Source organism: Ptychodera flava, chromosome 21 (assembly GCF_041260155.1).
Source record: "Ptychodera flava strain L36383 chromosome 21, AS_Pfla_20210202, whole genome shotgun sequence".
Lineage (NCBI taxonomy): Eukaryota > Metazoa > Hemichordata > Enteropneusta > Ptychoderidae > Ptychodera > Ptychodera flava.
Window position 1 is genome coordinate 16,843,259 of NC_091948.1, and position 13,703 is coordinate 16,856,961.

At 38.6% G+C, this 13,703-nt stretch overlaps 1 protein-coding gene across 1 annotated transcript; it reads left to right on the plus strand.

The window, feature by feature from the left end:
* The first annotated feature begins 1,450 nt into the window (after positions 1-1,450).
* LOC139121573 (aqualysin-1-like) lies at positions 1,451-13,703 on the plus strand. Its single transcript, XM_070686595.1, has 8 exons — positions 1,451-1,622; positions 4,248-4,397; positions 6,239-6,371; positions 6,497-6,603; positions 8,472-8,613; positions 9,961-10,145; positions 11,687-11,858; positions 13,372-13,703. Exons 1-8 carry the CDS (start codon positions 1,485-1,487, stop codon positions 13,512-13,514), a joined length of 1,170 nt encoding a protein of 389 aa, XP_070542696.1. The 5' UTR covers positions 1,451-1,484; the 3' UTR covers positions 13,515-13,703.

Below are 13,703 nucleotides of genomic sequence, written 5' to 3' on the forward strand. Positions count from 1 at the left end.
ATGTAGTCACACTACCATCGTGTATTTGGCTGTTGCACTCATCGTTAGCCATACCTGTTGGTGGCGCTGTTCGAACAGGTTAGCACACAAAGGTAGGCAAGGGTTAATTTTACGATGAGCATTGTGTTATGAGGATGCTTAACTTGTATCATTTGTCGCTATGGCAATCCGTACTTTGTCATGATAATAACGGATGAGTCGCTTAGATAAAGACATTTTCCGTTGTAACAGTGCGGTACGTGGTCTAATGCGATAGACCGAAATGATTATGTATTCGTACTCTGTAACATAAAATATATTATCATCAACCTTCCAAACAAGGTACACACCTGGTGTACTAACCGCTTTTTTGATATGATAACCTGAATTTTTACATTTTTCGCAAAACCTGGGACAATGTTTGTGTTTGTGGACACGTTTATTCACGTTTATTCAAGAGAGGTGGTGTTGGAGGGTGCCAACAGTTCACAGATGGATTGTTCTTGACTCGTTTCTATCAATATCAAAACAGTAGGACACCTTTCTTACCTCTTCTTGGTTCACTTATTTTTCAAGCGACGGTCTGTTTCTTTTATCGCATTTGTTTAATGCTATCCTCATGAATTTGTTTGGATTCTGCAAAACAAGTACAACCGACTGCCCCCTCCAATCATGATGTTCAGCCGTATTAAAAGTTGCTTGGGGATTCGTCTGATTTAATATACATGATAGTCGCTTGTCATTCGTTGGAAATTTTCTTATGCTGCTCGCGCTGCTTAATGAATGCTGACATGCTATGAGCTCATTCGTTTCTACACTTCTCCTTGAACTAAAACATTATCTAAGCTTAAACCTGTCCAAAATCCCTAATCAGCTCTTACAGGGAAGGCTCACGCATATCGATAGATGCAGTAGCGGAATGTTTGGAAAGATATGAACAGCAATACCACCAATTCCATTGATTGTTAAAATACACAAGATAAACTGTAAACGAGGAGAAACATTAAAAGTGCCGACATATCAGAAATATCACAATTCCAGAATTGGAATCTGAAATAAAACATATTCTGGTGTTACCAAAAGAATGCCCCGCCACCACTGGATTGTCTTTCTATAATGATCTCAGTATTAAATGAAGACTGGACAGCTTTGTGAGCTGATATGTACGGTTAGGTTGCTGAATATTATGTCCTTCGCTATCTCGGAATCCTGGCCATTTTTGGCTGCGTTTTCTTCGACACTCTTGCAACAACACTGACGTAATTAACGAGAAATACAAAATTCATTCTTTTTGTGTTATACGGTCGCCAGGAATGAGGTTATCACCATTGATATTTTGCCATATGATATTTACTTCGGAGACACCTTGACAAAGTAAGACAAAGTGACATTTCTAAACGTGAGAAAAAACAGCCGGCAGAAAGATTATTTATTTTTACATTTCCTGTGATAAAACCACAAGTTTACCCGAGTTGCTTTGCATAGCAGAGTCTGTCTTTGTCAGTATGGGACTCTTCAAGAAATATATCTGTTTGCTGGTCATTTTAATCTTGACAATTGAACTAGTAACGTCAGCTTGGGCCCCGTTACACCTGGCCGAGCCGATTGGAAAAATTCCGAACAGCTATATCGTTGTATTGAAGGTAAGGTATATCATAGAGAAAGATAGCTGTCTATATGTTTCTCTGTGGGTATATGTTGCGCGTCATGATAATTTTCGTGTTCTCAGGAAAACTGTACATACTTTAGGGACGAACTATTAGATCTTGGGAGGTGGGGGTGGTCACAATCAGATTGTGAATATTTTTTTACAATTGTAAATTTTGAATTTTTTTCCAAGTGAGTCGTGCTGTGCTAATTTTTCTCTCAGCAAACCATCAGATTTATATTTTTTGCGTTCTGATTTTATTTTTTTTATTTTGCAAACTAGTCTGAAGGTTTTTCCTAAGGTTTTGCTTTGAGGTTTTTTCCTTTTTTTTTTGACCACCCCACTCCCAAGATCTAATGGTTCATCCCTTAATATAGTCAATATCGTACCATGCTTCACAACGTACTGAAGTTTGCATGCATTGCCAGCCAAGCAGTCAAATAATCATGGCTAAACATATAACTATTTATGTTCATGATCTATACGACTTTCGATTTGGTGTGAACGGAAAAGAAAAATGTTAGGAAACCATGCAAAAGACGCCTAATTTCAGTGGATATAAATGTAACATGTAAACGAGAGTTTAAAAATTGCATTTTTAGTCAAATTTCGGGATTTTTATCACATAATTTCTTTACCACCATAATTCCTGAAATCGTAGAGAATCTGGAGCCCCAAAATGAGGTCCTTCTTCGACATATAACGCGAGGACGGGGCAAAATAAGAAACGAGATCAAAATCGTGCAAGTGCTCCGCTGACCAATGTATGATATACGCACTGTAAAATATTCTGAATAAGTTTTAAGTTTTCTGTATTTGAGAACTTTCGCCTTCGGATGTCACAATACTTCGATGAATAGGGCGTTACTGCCATGGTATTAATTCTCCGCAAAAACCAGCAAGATCTTCGATAGAAACAAGTCGACATCCATAACACATTTGGTACTGCCTTCTGAGACACATGTCCCGCACAGCCACCTATCATTTCTAGCCTCACACCTGGTCGTTGCTCATGGTTGGAACATTCTATTACATGAGAGAGCTGTCCACCAAAACACTTTGATTATTTTCACCTTTTTCATTTATCATTAAAAAGTGAACTCAAAATCCCAGTTTGATTATGGTATTTATGGCCACCATCTCATAGGGATGGAAGGTGTACTATCGGTTCTCAAAATGATGAAATCCTAGTGTCATAAGATACATCACATTCAACACGAAGTTGCTGACCATACTTAATAAAAAACCTGTCTTTCTATCCGTAAAACTTACGATAATATGCCGCTGCCTATTCGTTAATGTTCCCTAAAAGTTTGTGAAGATAATGACGATGATAATCACAAGTGATAATTAATGGTATTTTTCAGTCAGCTCAAAGGCGACCATTTCAGGGAAAATTGACCACCTAAACATATCGAAACTTGCAGGCCATAAATTAGATTCACATTTAGAAAGCCAAGTCTCGACATTCAGTTTGAACTGAATCAGTCCTGTAGTTTTTGAGAAACTGTCCTTACAAACAGACTAGACAGGCAGACAATCGGACGACGAACACACAGCAACCTCTCCAGCTGTGAGAAAGAAGGGAGTTTGAATAAATTGATACAAATATGAATTAACCAAGCAACTAGGAATCCGGGTTGCCTGAATGTTATTCAGGGGAGGAGCTGTGCCGGGTGTGCTGACTAATGTTTGCCAGACAATGAGACGTTTAACATGTACATCACGACGTTTGCGGTAAAATATCACAGCTGATATTTTACGGTAAACGTCACCAGACATATCGCATGAACTTCTTCTGTTAGTCATTTTTCGATATCATGTACCAAGTTTGTTATCCGATGGACACGACAAACATTAACAACTCGTCAGAAGTGGACCCATCAGTGTTGCAAAGTGTAAAAAATTACACATCCCTTATCCAAGTTTTGTTATCTACAGATGCTGCATTTTGTTTTGAATTCCGAGTTCAAGTTCACAAACATATGGTGTGACCAATGTAATATTAAGATCTTTCCAAATTAATGTTCTATGGACAGTTTCACACAGTCAATCCAAATGTGTCGGCATTATACAAACATCCTGCTCCTCTCATACTGAACAGATTGAGCAAAGTAGTTCAAGTTCATCTGATTCTAGACCAAGCAACTTCTTGATTTCCCATCATTCTTCCCCCTCCATTATTAACAAATAAACATTTCACATTTTTTTCCTGCATCCATGGCTGTTTTCATGCCCTGTCTCGAACAAGGGAGTGTAGTATGTTTGAATTTTTAACGAAGTAGCATTACATCACCGTTCACAGTGCTTTGTATGTGAATGGACTTGCTAAGCTGTTGTCTGGTGTTGTAAAGTTTCCATTCAGCGAAAAAAACAAAACAAAACAAAAACATAACAAAACATTTATGATATGTAAAAATCAAAGCCCAATCCATTTATACATTTATTAAATTGTGTCAGTCCCTGTAAAAATTATCTTTCCTCACCAATACAACACGCACGTGTTAAAAACCCCATCCACGAGTATCATATCTCAGTGGTTTTACAAGACGTGTTGTGAAACGCAATTCGTCATAAACACAACTTACTATCTACCACACACTATTGATATTCTTTTCAGGATAACTGCGATGAAGTAGATTTGAGTGACGTCATCGCGCGGGTTGAAACGCAAGGTAGATTGTTCAAATTTGATCTGAAGGTTACGGACAAGTACGTCACAGTGTTTCGTGGGTTTGCCTTGGAAATTTCCGAACGGTTCATCTCCACCGTAAGTGTAACTGTTTTGTCTTTTGATGGATTAAAATTTCCTCATAACTTAAAATGAAAATTACATTCTTATTGTTGTCATTGATTGCTTTAAAAATCATGCACAATCTTCATAATGTGCTCTGACAAAAACTAACAAATAACAAATGGCACTGATTAGAAAAGCAAGTCTTCCAACTGCGTTAGAAACTGTAGGCACTTCTTGCATTGTGAATATCGAACGGTAATGAGTTACACAGAGAAGAGGTAGCGATAAAAAAGCCTTTTTGTCACATGAATTATTGAAATTTTCGCACATCAGTACCGCACAAAATAAATCGATCGATCAAAGATCTCTGACAGAGGTGTGTACAACTCAACTCAAGCAAATGAAGTGATGTGGCTAGCTTTTTTATTTTATACTGCTATGGCTTCTTAAAGCTCTACTATAATGTTGTCCGTAGAGGGCAATATAACAGGATACGCTTCTACCCATTCCGGGTACCTCGTACCACCACTATACAGGCAGTGGATCAGAATGATCCTATTGTTATTGTCATCTTCTATTTGTTTCTTGGGTCTGATGAACTGTTTACCTCGATTGACACCGATTATTGGACCTGTTTTGATGCCAAATAAAAACCAAAAGTCACACCATTGATAACATTAAAAATTAGACACCCTCCAGTTTGCTTTGAACATTGAATGGAACTTTGTAAGCGTTGTAAACCAAAAATACAAATAATGCCATTGTAAACCAGTAAGTGAAAATAGTTTGTTCCACTTTTGCTACAACAATACATAATTTGTCTTTTAATGTTAGCGGTATCTGTTACTGAGGTAAAATCGATCGGACGCCATCTACACACGTGAGCCACTTGAATAAGTTAGATCCCCCCGCCCTACCTCGAGGTGGACTGTGATTATGTCGTGATTCCTACAACCTCTGTTGGGAGGGACTGTAAATGAGAAATTTTCAAAGTATTGCCAGACATTCGACTCTGCAAAAGAATCTCACCAGTAACGGCGCTATTTGGAACAAGTGGACATGAGATAATTGGTATCCTTTGATGGACAGGTGAAAATACATCAGATCATAGTACGCCCAGCGTCCGCATGCATATGGCGCCCAACAAATAAATCAGCAAGTTTATCAATAAACAGAGCAAATAAGTGAACAAAAACATTCGTACTTTCGAAGATTATTACACACTGCAGTGTAAAAGCAAAACAGGCCATCCCTGGTGCAACTTTCTTGATATCTGTGACATAATACAAGGCAGAGCTTAGACGGAAAAAACTGGCACATCTCTGACTAGTGGTTGATGAAATTAATTCCTGTGATTCGCTGCACCAAAGGGCTTCAGCATCCAAAAAACTCGTAAACACGTATTTTAATTTGTTTACTTTTGCAAAACGGATCACTGTATTTTTTCAATGGTGAAATACTAATGTAGAGTGTTCGTAGGCCTTAACCCTTTGAGTGCTGTAATTTTTCCCGCCAAAATTTCAGTTCAAAATTTTACAATTTTTTATGAAGTTTCTTGTAATTTTTTTGATAGTTGCACTGAATGGATATTTGCCACAGTTTTGATCAAAACTTTGGAAAAAATCTGAAAAGAAATCGTCTGGGTTATAACTTATGAAGGTGACAAAAATTGACTGTGGCGCTCACCCAAGGGTTAAAGGATGACCAGCGGTAGAGAGGAACCTTTGTATTTGCTGCATGAAAAACACAGTAAGCGTAACACACACTGTCACGAGAAGATTTGGAATGATTTAATAGTGTGGTAGGCCCTATATGAAGAAAAAGCAGAAATTTGCAAGTTTGATCTCAATCTTCGATGGTGTTTTATGTTATAGATTCGTTCCATAGAGAAGGTTGACTACATTCAGGAAGATAACCTCGTGGAAGCACAACAAGGAAGCATTCCATGGAACCTGGATAGAATAGACCAACGAGACTTACCCCTCGATGGCGTCTATAACCCAGCTGGTAAACTTTACATAACGTCCACTAATTTGATCATCAGTCTCACGTATTTGCATACTTAGGTTGATCTATTTATTTTATCGTTTGTCGTCAAAAGTAGACACACATTTTCTGATTTATTTACTTAGGTGATGGGACGGGCGTGAGTGCGTACGTAGTCGACACTGGTATCCGGTATTCCCACATAGAGTTCAATGGACGAGCATCGTCCTTTTACGACTACGAATCCGGTGACGTAAGAAACTTTATCATGAAGATTTATATCAAATTATTGATCATTTCCATCGCGATTTTTCTAGTTCAAACATAGAGACACAAGACAAAAACATTGCGGGGCAGCCAACAAAATAGTTTGAGTAAAAATGTACTGGTAAGCTAGATCTCCGAGAACTTGCGGGCGGTATATTTGTCTCCAAACAGTGATAAGGGCAAGGACGCCGGGCGGGGAAGTTCTGAACTCGAGGTAGATGGATACCCGAGTTTGTTCTTTAGGTCAAAGGACGGGAGAGCCAGGAAGGCTGACACGTACCACAGACAATTGAAAACACTAAAAAAGAAGGCCCTCTGTTTGTTTTGTCTATGAACGTACTTATTACTATGATTAAATGTTGTCTGCTAGGGTTGATCGATGAACCGAAGGGGGGGGGGCTAAAGACAGCATCGACAGCCAGTGAGCAGCTTGTGTTGTGGCCAGATCAAAAAACGGGGAAGGCTGTGTACTAGGTAGAGCAGTAGAGGGTTAGTGAGGTTATTTCCTGGTGGGCAGTGGGCTTGGGAAGAGTGGCTAGTGGGAGGGGGAGAGAACAAGGCGGGAGGGGAAGATAGATGGGCGGGAGGGAAATATCAAAATGGTAGCAGGAGGGCAGTTGTGAACAGTTACACTTTCTTGTCCGATTTTTCATTTTGTTCGAATAACCTAAGATATGCGTTTCATCTCTGTGAAATGCCCCTTGTAACAATTTCTCAAAATCGGCTGGCTGCCCCCCTCCTCCGACTGACATGTAGAATTCCAGGCGAAGATATGGAGCTTGGGAAAAGACAGAAGCAAGGATACAAGTACGGGGAGAGTTGCCTTTGTCAGAAGCAAAAAGATCAATTGTTTATTATATGGAGGAACTTAGGGGCGACGTCAAAAGATCGATGTTTGAAAAAAAACTTAATTGCTTAAGTTTGGGGGTGGGGGGTTTTTGGCCAAATTAATTTCTGTGCAGTCAAAAACAATTTAACGTCTTTTTGGCAAATTTTACGTTTTTAAGGCTGTTTTTGTACGCTAAAACCGATCCAGTCACCCGTATTTTTGTAATACTTTATAAAGGTTTTCAATTTTTATTTAATTCAATGGTAGGGCCTACATTGGTACGTCGTTTGAAAGAATAAGTACAGGGTATGAGTCCGCAATGTATTTCAATTTTAGGTCAGTTAAGTTAGAAGGGGGGGGGGGGGGGGTGGGGGGGTCTGAGGCCAAACTTAAGCAATTAAGTTAGATTTATTATATTGAACTTTACTTTTGATGTTGCCCCTCACACGTTTCGTCAGTAAAGTCAAATTGAGGATATGACGTAGACACTGTTCAGGTTGTATGTATTTTGATCAAACCAGCAATATCACACACGGCACCACACTGAAGGGGAAACTGATTTAATAAGGAAAGAGCCATTTTATTTCTGGGTGGGATGCAGGAAATGGGTATGGCAGAATTTTTCCCATCACTGTCACAGCGATTTTTTTCCATTGCCCTGCATCAAATTATTTTTTCCGTTGATGCATTCCACCGGGTCACTAGTTTGTTAACATGCAGTACATAGCCCTACATACAGGTCATTGGTTCAAATCTGCCAATATTAAAAATGTTAGTGTCGCCATAGGTGGCGCGCCTCCAGAGAATATAAGAGAATCAGATTTCCAAGTTTGCCGATTTCTGCTCATTATCGACAGATTTTGTTTTCATTTCTGTGTTTTGAAATAATTTTTTCTCAATCCATTACAGGAACAAATCATATTTTTCTCCTTCATCTGACAGCAATATCTGTTCCTCGAAATACATCCAACAGGCCCCCCCCCAAATCAAATGGTTTAATAAGTAATTTTCTCTTTGTTTGTTAGGGTTCTGACTGCAATGGTCATGGTACACACGGTGCAGGAGTTGTTGCTGGTCAGAACTATGGCGTTGCTAAGAACGCACAGCTGTACAGCGTCCGCGTTCTGAATTGTATTGGCAGTGGTTCAACATCCATGATAGTAGGGGGTACGTGTTATCTGTTCTTCGGTCAAAGTTCATAACGCTAACAAATCTCGTTGCCTTGTTAATTGAAATTTTCAACGAATGGAACTAATTTGGGATAATTGGATAGTGAATTAATGCCGGTTAAATCTGCAAATGTATGCTCATCTGCTTTTCTTTTTAAGTTATACACTTTATGACTAATTTGTAATATTTGCAACATTCAGCTATTGGGCACCCAACACTTTTGAGATATTTGGAAAAAAAAAGATTGAATTTTCCCAAATTAGTCTCAATCGTGTTAACAAAATTTGATACATGTATGTTACATGTTTAGAAATGTACAGGAGACACGCCCAAGCACAGGCGTTTGGCACATTGCTGGGATAATAATCGTATTTAATATGTAGAATGTCTATATACGACTTGATTATTTAGAAAAAGAATCACCGTACGTGAGATATTAGAGTAGGCCTATAGGCCTACATGTTGACTGGCATTATATCGAGTGGCTATGGCTGCCTGGCTCGGGCCTGCAGGTGAACGCACGGCATAATCATCAATGAGTAGAATGTCTACATGACTAGACTATTTAATAAAGAATAACGGTACGTGATATTACTGTACATGTCGGCTAGCTTAACCGAGCGTCTGTAGCTGCTGGGCTTTGGCCCGGCTTGGGCTCGCCACTGCTGCACAGAGTTTATGTCTGTGCAGCAGTGGACAACGGGCCCAAGCCGGGCCCAAGCCCTGCAGAGCTCTACAGCCACTCGATTAAGCTAGCCGATATGTACAGTAGTATCACGTAGTCAAGTCATGTAGACATTCTACTCATTGATGATTATGCAGTGCGTTCGCCTGGCCCGAGCCAGGCAGCCATAGCCACTCGGTATAATGCCAGTCAACATGTAGGCCAATAGGCCTACACTAATATCTCACGTACGGTGATTCTTTTTCTGAATAATCAAGTCGTATATAGACATTCTACATATTAAATACGATTATTATCCCAGCAATGTGCCAAACGCCTGTGCGCCCAAGTACATGAATGTAATCTAAATTATCCTTGTGCGTACGTTGATAAAGCAAAAATATTGAAATAACTAATATGATATTTTCTTGAATACTCTATGTATATAAAAATGGTAAAATATTTGTGTTACATTTATTGTTACACCATTATGTCTCCCTCATTATGCCATCAACATGTCGGAAGCTGTCATTGATGAAAATAATAGTATTTCTGCAGCTCTTTGTCATCACGTTGTCATCATAATTATTCAAGTCATTTCAAACATCAAACTCAGAATTTCATAACGTATTAATTGCAAGGGCTACCAAGGGCGGTTTACATCTCATCCTGTCCAACAGGTCTTGATTACATCGCCACCAACGGTAATACACCTGGTGTTGCATCACTGGCGATAGGGGGCGGGCCAAGCACGGCACTGGACAATGCCGCTAGAGGAGTCATTGCCGCTGGTATCCAATTGAGTATTGCAGCCGGAGGAGGGGGTACTAGCGCGTGTAATTTTTCACCTGCCAGAATTGCTGAGGTTTGTAGAAATCTGAATTATATATTTTCCTTCGTGCGGATTCAGTATGAGAGCAGTATTTATTGAGGAATATGATGATTAAATTACAGAAATGTACGTACGTATAAAGTACACATTATGTATGTGGTGTTTACACAGGTCATTCACTTTGACGTCAACTTTGCTATACTTGTGTAATACCTATACCAATTGTTATCTTTCGCCTTGTGACCAATTAGGCAAGAACTTGTAAACAAGGCCATAACATGGTAAAGATATCCACAGGTACAGTGACTGAGATGATGAGTTCACATTTCAATTGTATGTAAATAACCACTGTACAGATTGTATATGGGGTGTCTTTACGAACACAAGCACAGGAGAAGGGACAACACCTAGCAATATTTAACATCCATGTTTAAGAAATAAACTGTGTCATATTGAAAGAATTTTGGCCACTGCCCTGTTTCTGTATACCGACGTCCTCTCGCTAGCTATACCCCGAAGGGAGACGGTGAGTAGTAATACATGGTTGAGAATCCGGGTATACGAGCAAGCTTTTAGTTGGAAAAGTATCGAGGTATTTAGGGAGAAACACAGTAAATTTGGCTGGTCAAACACAATATTAGATTAAGAACAAAATGATGCAGTCATTATTATTATTATAAGTAAAACTTGATTAAAATTACCGGTCTGACAGATAGACATTCGTAAAACCTTTGATCGCAATTGTCTTTACAGAAGATAAAACTTACACGTATAAGACTCGATTTGATCAGATCTGACCTAACATTCTTCCTGGTTGACAATAAATTATTGTAATTCTATCGCGTATTCTGATTCGACGCTCACCGAGAAGACATTTGTATCATGGAATGTCCTTTTTGAAGAAGTTAAGGTAGTTCGCCTCGAAAATGAAATACTTAAACTTTTTTTGTCAGGCGTCACTTTGAAACTTTTGGTATTAGAGAAACAAAATACCCAATATTTACCGATAGTTGACATTCAAAATGGCCGCCATCCCCTGTGTTATGTCTACGAGGGAAAATGAATTCCCGATTTTCACAGAATGCTGGTGAAAAGTTTACTTTCTCCATAAGCTTCAAAATAAGCCCCTACAAGTGGTAGGCGAAAAGAATATTGTAACAGACTGAGAGTCCGAATATCTGTCCTCGAGGTGCATGCTACCTTAAAAGAAAGTAATTTAAACACACTCTTTCCTAGTTACAAAGTTGCCTTAGAGCGTTATGTGGGACGAAATAAGCACTCATTTTACAAAGGTCCATCTACCACCTTGTACACATTCACTGCAGAAAGGAACAGCTGCGGCAGCCGCAGATGCTTTGTTTTGATCGGTAGCCCATACCTCCGGGAAAATAGAAATAGGCCGCTCTTTGATAATTAACAATTAATATTTATGGCGCTATGTGCTATTTTTCCCGTTTTTTTATCAATGACGGTTGTTGACATTTTACCGAATGACATGAAAAAATCTGTTTCCGCATGTAACTTTACCGCGAAAACAATTATTTATTTTCGATGTTTATCTTGATTTCAAACAGGGGATAACTGTCGGCGGCACTGATTCAGGAGATAACATAGCGTCCTCATCTAACACTGGTCCGTGCGTCGATGTCTTTGCACCGAGTGTTTCCATAACCAGTGCTTGGCATACAACAGACACCGATTATCGTACTTTATCCGGAACGTCGTCGGCGGCAGCTCACGCAGCAGGTAGACATTATAGCAGAACCATCCTCCTGCCTAAAACAATTCTCATTGCACTTAAAATGCAGTGTTAAATTCCTATTTAATCTAAAAGGGAGCACTAAGTGAAAAGGGTCACACGTTTTGGGCTTTATTTTCACAACTATCTATCGTTTTACGTCCCTTATAAATTTGACAAGAAAATGAAAAATGAAAGCAATAATGTAATATCCAGTATATTCTAACTAGCCAGTCTAATGTGTGACATTCTTCGGCCAACATTTTCAGCTGAAAATAAAAGAATGGTCGTTTATAAGTAGGCAAAAAGTTTATTAATCATTACTTACTGACATAAGCATTGACATTAAACTGGACCAAATTCATATATTGAATAATTATGTTTACATTTCAATGATTGTTCTTTGATTTGCAAGCGAAAAAAGCGGGGTGTTAGAATGTAATGTATTCAGGGGTGCTAAGAAATTAATAGCTTTGATGCTAAATATTGCGGGCTATACACTCATCACATCAGGCGCAAAAGTTATTTTAATCCACTGATGATTTCGGTATATTAACGAGAGCGAGTCTTTTTATCGTGGCAGACAATCATAATCTATGTAAAGTTCTATGTATTATTGAGTGTTCCGTGCAAACAATTCACTCTGTTTTAAATTGAAATTTTAAACGTTCATGAGTGAAAATGAATGTCTCGGGAATAGAGATAACCATATTGTGAATGTATCACTATACATGTGTTTCACATCGACGTTCTATTAGCTGATTTTGCTGATATCGTACAATCATTTCTGTTCTGTTTGTGAAATACTTTTTCTTTTCCTACTCACAAAATCATATTGAATTTAGGTATACTTCTCAACACGTCCTTTATATGCGTAAATGTCAAATGTGACAGTTTGCAACTGATTTAAACCCCGGACCAGCATTCATCTGTCAACAATAACTGCGCAGATTGTATCGTGATGACAAAGCTGACACTTACTGAGCAAGCTTTAGGGTGAAGGATTCTGTCTTAAGGAACAAAAGTAATGGGATATTTTAATGGAGTTTCAGGCGCAAATTTCCATTTTGATTAGGCATAATAAATAATATTTGTTTCCGTTAAAATGCTCTCGGGAAATACGATAGGTCGGTCGTAAACATTTTTTAAAATTAATTTTGAGTGTGAGCCATCAAACAATAGCAACATTTGGCGAAATCATGCGTGATTTTTGAAAATGCGAATAAAAAGTTCAGGGAGGGTTTTAGATAGAGTGGGCCGGGTTACCGGAAACACTTTTTTTTTTGTATAATTCCTAATCAAAAATGTTAAAGTTACCATTTTGATTGCGTCCTGTGTAACATAAACCATGTAATGGGTATGATTCAAACACAATTTTGAAAAAGTTCTCGATTCTGCAAGATATTTGACACTTAATAGTTTAACAATTACTTTATCATAATTTTGTCACGTACTAGCTTTTGGCTGTAGCGTCTTAAAAGAGTTATCAAACGTTTCTCTGTCAATTACTTTTTCCAACAGGCGTTTTGGCGATCATACTGCAGGATAATCCAAACTTGACGTCACAGGAGGTCAAAGATCAACTGTTGGGTGACGCAACCGCTGGACGGCTCAACAACGTCCCCGCCGACACAGCAAACTTACTCGTACACACGAGCGCTTGATAATACTGTCACGTGGACGAAAGATGACTAATGACACCTTACGTTCGGAGAGTTTTGCTCTTCGATCAAATCTTAAAATTTAAAATTCTCTGGGATGCATATTTGATCAAAGTGAAAATTGATAAAAAATGTCCAAAGAGAATATCAAATAAATAGGGATGTATCGAATATCCCATTTTCTAACATGAA